A 14,561-nucleotide genomic window follows, 5' to 3' on the forward strand; every position below is an offset into this window, starting at 1 on the left:
TTGTGTTTCTTATTAGAAAATAATCATAAAAAAAGGGACCCGATGCCGCACAGAGTCACACGCCCCGGGTTTACGTGGATCTCACAGACACAGCCTCACCAGTCTGATCTTGGTCAGAGGGTGCAGGGTTTGCTAATACCTCTTAAGTCGGTTGCCTACTGCTTACTCTTACTGCTTTTGTTGAGGCAAAAACAAATAACTAACAAAACAGCATCACAGCATAAGAGACATCATGATTCAAATTGTCCTTAAAGTCCGCGTGAACCGGAAGTTGCAAACGACTTTTCTCCAGTGCTGTGACGTATTTCCCAGTGAAACGGAATATTGAACAGAGGGCAGGGTTTTACTCTAGAGCTCCTCCTCTCCATCTCTCGCTCATTACTGACTAACGATTTGAGGGGAGTGGTTAAGCGTTTCGCAACCCAAGTCCTTAAACCTACGTCATCAGAGAAGGGATGCCATTCCAGACCGGAAGTAACTTTTCAGACTTTGATTAAAGATTACGACGGCAAACAATTTTTTTCTGTGTTTTAACTTGCACGGATTAACTGTTCACCACAAGACTAGTAATATGCGCAAACAAAGTAAATAGGGTCAATTTTGATTTCAGTTGGACTTTAAAAGATATTTATTTCTTGCAAGAAATGTTCCCAGTCCATCCACAGTCCAGCTGCAGGCGGAGTGAGACCCAGAGCAGAGGTTGGCCAGCTTCTTTATAGTGTTATCTCTTGTCACCCACCCCAAACACAAGGAACAAAAGGGACCCCCCTTGACCCCGGAAATCCTCTCACCTCACAAGTCCCACACACACCTTCCAGCTGTCTCAACATCATAAAAGAAACTCAAAATACAGCCAAAGAACGCATGGCATTCTTTTTGTTAAATCATTGAAAATAAAATACAAAGACAAGATACATTTTTCCACAACACTGCTTACTGCTTACAAAAAAGTGTAGTTTATTTAGCCACTTCTGTTCAACCTGCCAAGTCAGTGATAGACAGAAATCAAAAGGTCTTCAGATGACGTGCCTACTGCTCCGTTCATATGCACCTTTAGTTTGACCTATCCTCTACACAGAGCTGCAGTAGCACCAGCCTCCTCATAATCTACTAAAATAATGATTTCAGAAAACTTCTGAATAAATCAAGATGTAACATTTATTTGTCAGGTAAAAATGTATCATGCCAATTACACAAGTAAATGATTAAAAGCCAATTCAGAAATAATAAATACATGACATCAATTACTCAAAGATGACTCTAAAAGTAAGCAATGCATTCCTGACAGAGACATGCAGTGGTGTGTGAGTGTTTTCCAATGGGAAAACACGAGCCCGATCTCACGGGAAAACGTACAAATTCTACGAGGTGGCTTATTCGTACGAATTCATACGACCTGACTCGTACGAATTAGTATGTTTTTTGCAAAATCGTACATATTTTACGAATTGGCCAATTCGTATGAATTCATAGGAATGACCTACCCCTGACCCCGCCCCTAAACCTACCCATCACGTGGGTTTAGACAAATCGTACAAATTCGTACGAGTGAGGTCGTACGAATTAGTACGAATTAGCCAACTTTTTATCATTCGTACGAATTGGTCGTGAGATAGCGTTGGAAAACACTGAAACAGCACTGTATGGGGGTTGTTCCTGGTTACAGGCTCCCCCAGACTGCTCTGTCACCTACCCTTAATACCCAGACCAGAACAAAAGGGTTGTACCAATATTTTGATGAAAATGAAAACATGAAAAGGAAACAGGACAATGTCCTGTTCGATCTTCTTTGCGATCTTCTTTGCAGGAAAATCAGTTCTTACAAAATCATACAATTCAACGACAGAACTCACCCTTGATCAGTGTCAGCTTCACCTCGGTCAAATGATGTCACTTCCTCTGAGTCACACCCTTAAAGGTTTATTGCATACATTTTATGTAGAGTTTTTTTATGTAAACGCGACAGGACTGACCGAAAACATGGGAACAGTTGTAAAATAGTATTTATTTGTAAAATGTATGTATAATTTCATGTTTTTAATCAATTGATGTGAATGATAAGAACTTAAACTTGTTATTGATGGAGTTTTTTTTGTTTTTTTTTAAATAACAGTTTTTAGCATGACAAAAATATGAAAGCTGTAGCTCCAATTTGGCTGAGGACAAGGACTCAATTTTCAAAAGTGGTTTTAATAAAGAAAAAATATTTCAGAACCTAATGAATGACATATTCCTTTACAGAACAACTCACAGAAGTCAATCAGTCAGTTTTAGACATTTTTGGATAAAAATACTTTTTTACTTTTTCACTGTAACAATTCAAGGACAGTTAATGTACGTTTCTGGTAGAATATATCACTGAATGTCTCACAGCAAACAAACTAAATATTACAAAATGGTTCAAGGATTAAGAAATGTGATTTGGTTTAAGGATTAAGAAATGTTATTTGTTTTAAGGTTTTAAAGTGTAGTCATGTTTAGCATCATGTAATAATCTTCCGAAATGAATTTGCAGCAGAAGTCACAAACAGAAATGTTATTAGTTCTTACTAAGTAAATGAGTAAACTGCATTTAATAAAATATATTTAATAAAAGCGACCGAAAAGGAAATTGATAAGACAGTTAAATACAATGGAGTCAAAACATTAATGCCACGATTTTAATAAACAGGAATATGAACAAATTAGTACATCGGTGAAGGGGTTCATATGTAAATAATTAAAGTTTTAGTGCAGTCAATACGTAAATATTTTATGTTTTAGTGCTATATGCCCAAATTATACGTTTCTGTGTGTATAAAAACATAAGTAAATGTACGTGTGGTAGAATTACACTTTAGGTAAAATATACACTTAGTCTCATGAGATCATGTTATAGAAAAAAAATCTAAATGCATCAATAACTGTATGTGATTTTTGTCAGTAGCTTTAATTTTCCTCCAATCTATCATTTGCAATATAAACAATCTGTTCAATTGCCTTTAGTATCAGAGCATCAATGTCATCCTCTGTGTCAGTCTCATCATGGTAGTTCTTCACTGGGAAGATGTTTGACTTTGGCACACCAATTGTGCTACAGCACATCTCCATCTGGACAGGAACAGAATGTTAGGTCAGAAAATTAGATGTGGCTATTAGACAAAATCAGATCAACATGGGCAATATGTACTTGCAATATGTAAAATTGAAATGATATCACATTACCTTCTCTTTGATCTTCTTGCTTGTGAAGATCTTCCTTAGATCTTTGTTGACCAGCGGACATGCTTCATCCACTTTGGTCAGGACAATCACTTGAGGAATCCCTACAGCAAATGCAGAGGCAATGTAAAGGTTCTAAAACAAGTTTTTTCCCTCAATAAAATTGAGCTCTATTGTGGCAGTTTGTTGTACATATCTACATAATGGCCCACATACATTATCTGGGTCTATAAATAATTAAGCTAAGTTAAGCCTTGCAACATGCCCTGTTTGCAGTTGGCATTAAAATGCATCTATGCATTGAATAAACAGACAAACTCAAACCACTTTATGCCCACTTCACTCTCATGTAATGTAATGTAATGTATGTGAACTCATGAATTGAAATCATAATCAAACATTCAGGGGTCAGATTTACCCTTTTCACTGATTCTCTTGCGGATGATCTTCAACTTGTCATTAAGTTTTTCATTTGTTAATTGGACTGTATTTGCGTCTATGACGTACACCAGACAGGAAGCCTGATCGGAGAGGGTGGGGTCACTGACGTATTGTTGATCCTTATGAGTGAGTGCCTGGTCCTTATTGAACTAAGATTGGAAATTCAGCAAAATATGTTAAACATCCAACCTATTGCACACACACAAACTTTATGTTGAAATGTTATTATCAGAATATAGGGGTTTATTACTTTATAGCCGTCCTTCACATGGCCAAACACAGCATTGATGATGTCATCTGGTTGTGACCCTTCAAATACATTAGCTTCTAAGCCCATTATGTCCTTGAAGACGAAGGGCAAAGATTTTTTCCCACTTTTGATGGTGAATCCTTTGAGCTATGAATACCAAATATATAGAAACACAAATATGTATGAGCAATTTCCAAGAAATCCTCATACAATTAGCTAAAATAAAATAAAATAAACATGCAACTTCTGTATAATTGACAAATACCTACATTTTGTGTGAAAGTACCACTGCCATCATTAGATGAATTCACTAGCGCTCTAGAGGTGATCCGTCCTTGAAAGGCATTATTGATGGAGTTAATAAAGCTGGACTTTCCTGCTCCAACTTGTCCAGCTACCAGAATCTTGATGTCCTTTACATCTGGATTATCCAGAGTGAAGTTTTCTAGCTTCTCTTTCAGAGCTTCTTTCTGACTATCAAAACAAAATACAATTCAGTGCACATAGGAAACTGGGCATCATAGTTTATGCCCAATTTATGTTTCTGCCGGTGGGTACCCTGTGTCCACACTCCATATACCCCTACCACAGAAGCGGCCTCAAATAAACTATAAAAAAGGTGAAGATAATCATGTCTGAAAGCTGCAATTGATTTTTTTATTGGTTAAAATCAATGGAGAATATCTTGTATTTTTCCATGGGTGCTCGGGGGCATAATATTTCTAGTAGGTATAGCCTATCACATTTGGTGCTTTAAAAAACATTTTTTTAAGTTAAAAAACTTTTAAAAATATTTTCTGTTGGAATTTTATTTACATTATGTTTGCCTTTTTATTTGAATGAGTCAATATTTTTTGCTGAAAAGAAATTCTATCCATGATGTAATATTCTTACAAAATAATCAACATCATGGATGACATATAGTCTAGGATACTAAACAACCAACTTACTCCCAATCAAATTTTCTCCATGGTTTGTCAAGTTCTAGGAGAAAAAACATACATCATATCAGTTACTTTGGTGTATGTTAAGCTCCCCATAAAATATCAATACAGGCAGCTCATGTAAATGTTGTACTGTAAATCTGTAATTAAATTATCCTCTTACCTGGGTTTGGCAGTGCTGGAAAGTTTTGCACATCTGTAAATCTTGTACGCACAGGTTCAGGTGCAGACCTTGATTCTGTTGATTCTGATGATCCCATCTTTGTTTTTATGTTGTTTTTTTCCTAAAGCATGAATACCCATATCAGCAATATCTCCTTAAAATTAACGGCAAAGACAAAGCAAATTGTTTCTCACTCACCACAGCTCTGAAGACCAGTGTCGAGGCCAGTGTAAAAATTCCAGTTTTATACTTCTTTTTTTTGGTTTTTGTTTCAGTTTGAAGTTCATCTTTGTCTCACATGCATATGCAAATGAGGTATCACACACCACAATGTACACTTACAGTACACACACACACACACACACACACACACACACACACACACACACACACACACGCACGCACACACACAGTAGTAGAAACAAGTAACTTCAGAAACTCAGTACAATAAAGACAGAAATAAAAGGACAGGGAATTGTATGGCATAAATGTTTGATTTGTTTGAGTGTAGCCATTCCTGCATCACTTTGAATACATACTCATTTGATAACTCATTTGAATGTATTATTCTTTGGTAAGTTTGGTATTTTGAGAGCTAATCTCATGAACTTCAGGAAAGTGCAAAATCAAGTTAGATTTCATAATACCCTTTACTTCCAAATTACTTTCAGTTTCTATTTCTAGGAAATGCAGCCTGTTCTTATGAACATGCTATGAACAGTTTCTGTTTTCTATTTTTTGAAGTATCTTTTTAAACATATGTGACTGATAGCTTGGACTAAAAGGGTGTGTGTGGTTCACATGAAGAACCTTTAATCTCGTTATTTCATCTGACTCCATAAATTAAAGGGTTTTAAATGATATCTGTGCATCATTAAATGTGAGCGAATGTTTGACTATGCTTTTTTACTCTTTACTAAAAAATAATGTCAAAGCCAGATAGAATAAAATCAAATGTTTACAATTTATTATGACAGGTAAATGTATCATGCCAATTTCATAATCAATTCAGAGATAATCAATACAATAACATCAAATGAGTAAAAGATGTAGGTTAAACCTGACATTCCAACATCCACTCTGCATCACAGGCTAATTTTGAGTTACAAAACGCTCCGAGCCTCTTTCAGCATCTCCCTAAATACTCAGACCAAGGTAGAAACCTCTTTTCAAATGTAAATCTGAGTTCACATTGGGAATTTGATTTACATGGAAGCATTTGCTAACAATGGAAATTTACATTCAGAGTTTATCACAAAGTTTACTTTTGGGAGCAGGAGGTCATTTGCCTGAAAGACACACCCTCCTGTGTGCAAGATATTTCTAAACTCTTAAGAACTTTACCTTTTGGTTTTACTTCTTTGGGAATGAGACCTGTGTACCAGTCACACTGAGACATTTTAAATTATATCAAACATGTATAAAACTGTATGATAATTGTCATTGTATAAACATAGATTTTGGGTAAATTTCAGGTGATCTCAGCATGAGAGAGAAGGGATGGGGGAAGTGAGAAAGACATGTAGATTAGATTGATTCTGAGGTGAGACTTGCGTCTCGAATGGTGCACAAGAGTGAGTTCAAAGGTTAATTTCCTTTGTTCTCTAAGAGAGTAGCCCTCTCTTCCAGTTTTTCCAGTCTTACAACACACACACAAAAAGCTTGGTTTTCAACTAAAAGTGTCACAGATCACTATTACAGCTATTATTAAAGGAACACTCCACCGTTTTTTTGAAATAGGGCTTATTCACCTTCTTTCCTATATTTAGATAGGTGGGCAAATGCATTTTTGTCTCAGTGCATGCATTGTTTTAGTTTGACAGGGTTAGCGCGAGCTTAGCTTAGCTTAATGAATGGAATCCTTTGTTGCCAGCTAGCATGTCCTGAGTAAAAGTGAACAAAAAAAAAACACCTAATTACTTCTTGTGGCCTGCATATTCACAACGAGTACAAATAGTGATGCAGATTAACACTAGGCGATTTCCTAGGCAGATATTGACTTGGGACTATAGGGTGAAGCCCAGGCGAAGCACTGCTACTTTGGCGCAGAGATATCACACAACACATGAAATCCCCCAACCAGGGCCGGAGTGGGGCCACTTTTCAACCCGGGAGTTTCAGGCCCAAGACCGGCCCACTTTTTTCCATGGTGGAATTCCAAATAAGCACTTTTTTTAAATTGGATAAATGAAGCAATAGTTCAGGCTCTTACTATTGTGTAGTTTGTATTAATAACAAATAATGTAAAGGTTAAATAATAATTCACTTAGACTTTATAAGCAAATGCGACTTTATTTCACACAATTCTGACTTTGTATTTCGCAATTCTGACTTTATAACGCGACTTTATATCACAATTCTGACTCTATATCTTGCAGTTCTGACTTTATAAGCAACTGCAACTTTATTTCACGCAGTTCTGACTTTATATCTAGCAATTCTGACTTTATAAGCAATTGCGACTTTATTTCACACAATTCTGAATTTATATCTTGCAATTCTGACTTCATAGCTAACACACAATTGCGACTTTATATCACGCAATTCTGACTTTATATCTCTCATTCTGACTTTATAACACGCAATTGCGACTTTATTTCACACAATTTTGACTTTATATCTCGCAATTCTGACTTTATAACACGCATTTGCGACTTTATATCACGCAATTCTGACTTTATATCTCGCAATTCTGACTTTATATCTCGCAATTCTGACTTTGTAACACGCAATTGCGACTTTATTTCACGCAATTTTGACTTTATATCTCGCAATTCTGAGAAATAAAGTCAGAATTGCGAGATGTAATGTTAGAGGTTTATCACATATTGTGATAAAAAGTCGCAATTATCTTTTAAAATGTTTTATTCTGTGGCGGAAACAAAGCTTCCATACCTCCTGGCCTCTTCCTCCCATCCATCCTCCCTGACGTGTACCGTTACGGTAGGGCCGGCCCAGCTATCGGTAGGCGCCGGCGGTGCCGCGGTGGCCCACCTGAGAAAACGTTTTGAGAAAGACGGACTATGGACCCAACCAACTCTATAGGAGGGGAGGGGAGAACTCCCTCACATGGTACAACCCATCCAGAGGCTGCGCGCTGCGGTGTCAGAATGCGAAACGTGTGTAGCCTATGTAACTAACGTGACATTGAAATGTGAAAAAAAAAAACATTTCCTCGACCGGCCCAAAAGTGAAGCGGCCCACCGGGAATTCTCCCGATTCTCCCGATTACCCACTCCGGGCCTGCCCCCAACTTCCGTCAACATACCGGCATGAATAGTAGCTGGCTATTTTTCCTACAGTAGACATAATGAATGGCGATGAACATGGCTGATTTTGTGAGAGACGAAAAGGGTGACTTCTCAGACAGTCAAGATCAAGAACCATACCTCTATGAACCAGAGTTTTCAGAAGAGGAGTTGCGTGCTTTGGAAATAGAACGACAGGAGGAGGAGGAGGTTGCAATCGCTCAACAGCCTGAGGACGTGAGGATGAGAGCCAACACGTACTGGTGGTGTGAATGTAGTACTCGATTTTTTTTTCCGGTTTGATAAAGTGAACTGGAAAAAACGCCCCACGCCAAATGGACCAAATGAATAGCTGTCCACAGAGTAAGTGATTATTTTAAACATGACGCATGTATAGATCAACCCATATTATACTGTATTCACAAGTTGTGGGATTTCATGTGTTGCGTGATATCTTTGCCCCCAAGTAGCAGTGCTTCACCTGTGCTTCCCCCTAATGTAGTCCCATATCAATATCTGCCTAGGAAATCACCTAGTGTTAATCTGCATCGCTATTTGTACTCGTTGTGAATACGCAGGCCACAAGAAGTAATTAGAAGTAATTAGGTAGTAATTAGCATGTCCTTTTACTCAGGACATGCTAGCTGGTGTGAATGAATTTTAATTAATCAACTATAATTAATCAACTAACATTTGTTTTTCTTGCAGGAACAACATTCATATGCTTATGTTTCCAAACTCTTTGGGGAAAAACTTGTGACTGAGTGTATGTCTATGGCAGTGGTTCCCAAACCTGTCCTGCCGGCACCCCAACACTGCACATTTTCTTGGTCTCCCTAATCAAACACACCTGATTCAACTCATCAGCTCATTAACCCATGTGATAATGAGCTGGTGAGTTGAATCAGGTGTGTTTGATTAGGGAGACCAAGAAAATGTGCAGTGTTGGGGTGCCGGCACGACAGGTTTGGAACCACTGGTCTATAGGTAAAAATAACAGTTTTGGTGAAACTAGACAGTCTGTTAGAACAAATTAAGGCCCCGTTTACACGATGGGAAGACGCAGATATTTCCCTGCGTTTTGCCTGTCATTTACACGAAAACGCCGTTTTTACCCCAGAAAACGATTATTTTAAAAACTCCGGCCAAAGTGGAGATTTCTGAAAACGCCGGTTATGTGTTGCCGTGTCAACTGGGAGAAACGGGGTTTTAGGTTCTCAAACGTCACATTATGCTTACGTCATGTGAGCGCCCTATGTTTAGAGTTTGTTTGGCTAATATTTGATCATGGATGCTGTTAAGGTGGTACTCATTTTTACTTTTGTGCAAACGCTTTTGGCCTGTTTGCATTTGCTTCGCTGTCTGTCCACACGAACGAACCTCACGCCATGTCTGTTGTTTTGAAAGGAACAGGAAGTCGCTCGTGCTATTCGTTGTTGTCGATTTTGAGGATTCTGATTGGCTTGCATGGCTTTATCCTTCTCCCTACACTGCCGCCCATTGTGTTTATGCGGGTTGATGTAAATGACAACTTTTTTTGAAAACGATGTTGTGTGCACAATGTTATTTTTGAAAACGGAGGGGGAGAAATATTTGTTTCTCTAAATACCCGGCTATGTGTAAATGTGGCCTAAGTCTTCATTAAAACCTTGTGATAAGTAATCACAAGATCAGAGTTTGCTTTACCTAGTAACAGAGGGGTTTGCATATGAAGAACCAATCAAATAGTGGGGAAATTATGTTATTCAGCCTGAAATTTATGCCATACCTCTATACTATAAAAACTGTTGTATATGTATTTTTCAGTGGGATTCTCAATGGAATTTGTCTGAGATCCTCCGGCCTTGCTTCTTGGGAGAGATTCCCTGAGAACTGCTCGGGAAGATCTCCTGGCCGTGATTAAAGCATTTAAAGGACATTTGCAGGTCTGTTTGTCAATTTATTCCTGCACAGGAAGCTAGTTTAGGAAGTAAGTTAGTTTAGGGGAACAAATTAATACTGAGTTTAGGGAAAAATCTACCCAAGTGGGGACGTCGATTTGGAGATGAGACCCAGGTAGTTAGACTAGGTGAGATACCCAAGTGAGGACGTCGCCAGGAGATGAGACTCAGGTATCAGGTACCCAAGTGGGGATGTCGCCAGGAGACGAGACCCAGGTACAGAGTTGGGTGTCCATTTGGAGACACCCCAGATAGTTAGATTTAAGGAAAAAAACTACCACACTGGCAGCAAAGGATTCCATTCATTAAGCTAAGCTCACGCTGACCCTGTCAAACTAAAACAATGCATGCACTGAGACAAAAATGCATTTGCCCACCTATCTAAATATAGGAAGGAAGGGGAATAAGCCCTATTTCAAAAAACGGTGGAGTGTTCCTTTAACACATGTTTGCAGAATATTTACCCAGAATCTCAAAACTGTAAAAACAAAACCACAAACACAAACTGCAAAACTCTACAAATCTCTAGCAAAAGCAAACACTGCATTTAAAACTCTTTTATCATTCTCCAAAAAGTTTTTAGGCTGAAAATGGCAAACACATCATATGAATGAGATCTGTCAACCAACCAGTGGTGGCTCGTCGAAGGGGGAGGCAGGGGAGGCACAGCCTACCCAATATTTTGGAGGCAAATCCATTGTGAAATATTCAGTGTCTGAGATTTTCAGTGACCCCCAGCTGCACTCGAAAACGTAGGCAGCTGACTTGTTGCCTCGCTGCCCTATCAGGCAATGACTTTGCAGGCAGCGTTTGCGCACAAGGCTCCTCACGAAACTGATTTCAGACAGACTTCTAAGGCAGCGTAACGGTTTAATGATCTACATCAAAATAGATAGAGCTTGGGTGAAAACTATCAGTGAATATTTAATGATTACAATAGTAATTTCTCACTAGAAATGACATCATAAGTGGAAAACACTGATCAAAAATATACATTTGCACACAACTGATGACCAGGCCAGCCGCAACTTTCAGACGCCATCTTTATTTTTCTAGCTCAACTGTCACAGAATGGAAAGGATACAAATGCTGTCTTTAAAAATGGATCAGATGGAGGTATCTCATGGAGTCAGGAAGTGAAACTAACATTGCATTTGAACGTTCCCTTAAGCATCATGCGTGGTAATGGGTCAAAGCAACTCGAGATAAATACGCAGCTAATGTATGTAGGTGATTTTGAAGTAATACTCATGTCGATATATAAAATGGTTACATACTGTTAAAATTAATCGCGTTATTGATATCTTTGTAAGACTGCCTCTATAGAAGAGTGGCAAGGAAAACTAACTTCCGATAGCATTTCCGTTGTGTTGTGGCTTGTTTCTGTTCTGCTGTGGCTTGATTTCGTTTTGTTGTGAACTTATGTTTGCTTTTTAAATTTCTTTGTGTTGTGCACTACTCTGCCACTATAGTTTAATGGCCTGCAACCATAAATGTCTGCATTTAGCTTTGAAGGGCGTCCTCGAAGATGGTATTCTATAAAAGGTAAGACCATCTTTTTTTGCATTCTGATTCTGACATCCAAAGGCACAAGACAATTTTAGTCTCATATTCTGCGGATCTCCGTTTCCTCCACTTGTTACCACTTGTTGTTTTTCTGTCATCACAATGAACGCAGCTGCAAGTGACGTAACTGTGACGTCTGCTCCAAAATGGTCTGTATGCACCTGATCTGCCCTAGGAGAATTTTTATATATATATTTTATATATATACACCCTGTAATGATAGCTTAATAATCTGTTATAGCCTATACTGTAATATACCTGGGTTCCACTTCATTTCGAGTCCACTCCATACTATAAGTAACTTTGCAACTACATGTCAACTAACTCTCATTTTATGTATTAGTAAACTGTATAGACTGTCAGTAGACTGTTAGGTTATGGTTAGGTGTTATGGTTTGGGTTGGTTTAGTAGAAAAATATGACTTGTATTTGCCAAGTTACTTACTGTCAGTAGAATATCTGTTGGGGAGCATCAAAATAAAAAGTTAACGGATATTAAGCAGACAGTCTACTAATACTCTAATGACAGTTAGTTGACATGTAGTTGCAAATCTACTTAAAGTTAGTAGAATATCTAAAGTGGACTTTCAAAGTAAAGTGTTACCTATAGCTGTTTGTGACGTGTAGCTGATAAGGAAAATACGATAGACAGAGTTCATAGACACAGAATGCATTTATAGTGTTACCTGTTGCACAGATATTAATAAAATGAACAGAAACTGAGCAACCCTCGTATCGCCTCATCTATACACGCCATCCTAGTTATTAATGAATGTAAATGAAAATGAGATAAGCAGTATTCATTAACCCTATTTGAAAGAAAAGGAAAGTGAAGGTTCTTAAATGGTGTAAAGGTAAGGACAGTAAGTTAATCAAATTACTGAGAAACACAAAACAAGTCTAAAATCTCAAGCAACCAACCAACCAATCACTGGCTTTCATTCTGCGATCAGTCAAATATCAAATGAAACACTAAAGAGATGTTTGTCCTGTTGAAAGGTGAACATTCAGCCCTGTTTGAGCGTAATTAAAAAAGCAAAGGTGATGTGACACTGTGATGATCATGCCTCTGTCCAGTGGCGGATTTAGCAAATCGGGGGCCCAAGGCGAGGTAGAGCTATGGGCCCCCTCCCCATCCAATCTTTAAAAGAGAGCGAAAAAAATATGTATGGACTGAATGGTGGATAGGCAGGTAAAGCTAATCTACGGGGATGTAAAGGTTAGAGAGGAGAAAAAACGTCCCCTTTAAACCCTGCATACACTTCTTTACTCCTAAACAGAAACATGTTACAATGTTTAGCCTACATGGTACAATTTCTGGTAAGCTATGTTTTTTTGTTTTTTGTTTTTTTTTTTGCTTGACAAATTTCACCATTTCGATTCAATTCTTGTGATTTGATTCAATATTGACTTATTTGGATAAATATTAGGTAACGTTTCACAAGATAGGCGTTACTTTTTCTCAAGAATAAAAAACCCTATCAGCTGGTATAATTTAAGGTTAAAATAAGTAATATAGTAGCCTACACATATTTAGCCAAATACTCTCTAATAGCTCTTATTTTTCTAGCCAATTAAATGGCTTTCCTGAGGTAAAGTTATGTGACGATTGTTCTCCAGCTGTTTTACAGCTTTCCACGGTTGAAAAACACTTATTGATCGATATTATGAAAGAGGATTATACATTTCGGTAAGTTATACTGTATCTTTCAACATTGTTAATTCGTGTTTATTTACTATTAGCTAGAGATGATCAGTTCACGTGCCGCTATAGGAATCTGTCACGTAACATTAAAACGGCAAAACGGTATTTATTGTTTGTATTTCGTTATAGAATTGACAGAATCTGAGAGCTGAGATTTTTTTAAATATCATGATTCATAAACTGCTCAGTTTTGTCTGTCGATCTCCGTGTCCTCTTTGCTTCACGATTTTTCTGTGCGTTGGACTTGGACGTTGTTGTTCCTGATCTGTATCCCCAACAGTAGCCGTAATAATACTTATCAGCGTCTTTTCACTTATTTCTTTTATTTGAGCCGCTTGGGTAACCTCGAAACTTTAAATTTTCGCGTTTAGACTCGTCTTGCTCTGTTTGTGTATTTCCCAGTCCTCCTGTTACTGCGTGTTGTTTATCTTTCGCGCCGCGCACCTTTACGGACTTTTTGCTTTCCTCCCGCTTCCTCCTTTTTTCAGCACCGCTTGGGTAGCTAGCTTCGCTTCATTTTTACTCTGTCTCTGTCACTCTGTACACTCTGTCTGTCAATCACTTCTTTTCTCCGTCAGTTTTTGAGATGGTCCTCAATGCAGAGCATAAAATCCAGGGGGAGGAGTTGGATAAAATCCAACTCCTCCCACCTTACATATACCTAAACCTACCCGTCTCCACCCCCTGATCCCTAAACCCACCCCTAAACCTACCCATCTCCACCCCTAAACCTACCAATCTCCACCCCTTATATAAGATCCGACTCCTCCCCTCGGATCTTGTGTACTGCATTGAGGTGCTACTGCAGTTTTTTGGCACAGCCTTGTCACTTTCGCAGATGCGCAGTAAGTGAGATAATGGAATAATCCAATGTAGTGAGGCGGGGGGGCCCCCTCCTGTCTGCGACACTAATGATTTGATGCCATTTTTCGCAAATGGAGTTTTAGAAATATATAATTAAAAAAAAAAACTTAGACATAAGTTAATAGGGCATTTTGGGGGCCCCTAGGTAGCTCGGGGCCCAAGGCAATTGCCGACCTTTGCCTAATGGTAAAGTCCGCCCCTGCCTCTGTCCTAACTTTTTTAGAGTGTGTTGCTGTTAT

General features: G+C 38.4%; 1 protein-coding gene across 1 annotated transcript; it reads right to left on the reverse strand.

The window, feature by feature from the left end:
* Positions 1 to 2,171: 2,171 nt before the first annotated feature.
* On the reverse strand, positions 2,172 to 5,562 carry LOC308687757 (interferon-induced protein 44-like). The gene is made up of 8 exons (XM_081360479.1): positions 5,198 to 5,562; positions 5,000 to 5,120; positions 4,843 to 4,876; positions 4,162 to 4,366; positions 3,893 to 4,039; positions 3,620 to 3,791; positions 3,205 to 3,305; positions 2,172 to 3,090 (listed from the first exon to the last, which is right to left on the reverse strand). The coding sequence occupies exons 2-8, from the start codon at positions 5,094 to 5,096 to the stop codon at positions 2,929 to 2,931; spliced, it is 918 nt and encodes a 305-aa protein (XP_081216605.1). The 5' UTR covers positions 5,097 to 5,120; positions 5,198 to 5,562; the 3' UTR covers positions 2,172 to 2,928.
* Positions 5,563 to 14,561: the final 8,999 nt, after the last annotated feature.

The sequence above is a fragment of the Scardinius erythrophthalmus genome (genome assembly GCF_964197995.2).
Source record: "Scardinius erythrophthalmus genome assembly, chromosome: 3".
Lineage (NCBI taxonomy): Eukaryota > Metazoa > Chordata > Actinopteri > Cypriniformes > Leuciscidae > Scardinius > Scardinius erythrophthalmus.

Coding starts and splice junctions, on each gene's coding strand:
- LOC308687757 (XM_081360479.1), bottom strand. CDS start 5,096: ATGGGATCATCAGAATCAACAGAATCAAGGTCTGCACCTGAACCTGTG. Junction 3,306..3,619: donor CAAGAGAATCAGTGAAAAGG/GTAAATCTGACC, acceptor CATTTGCTGTAG/GGATTCCTCAAGTGATTGTC. Junction 3,091..3,204: donor GCAAGAAGATCAAAGAGAAG/GTAATGTGATAT, acceptor GTTCCTGTCCAG/ATGGAGATGTGCTGTAGCAC.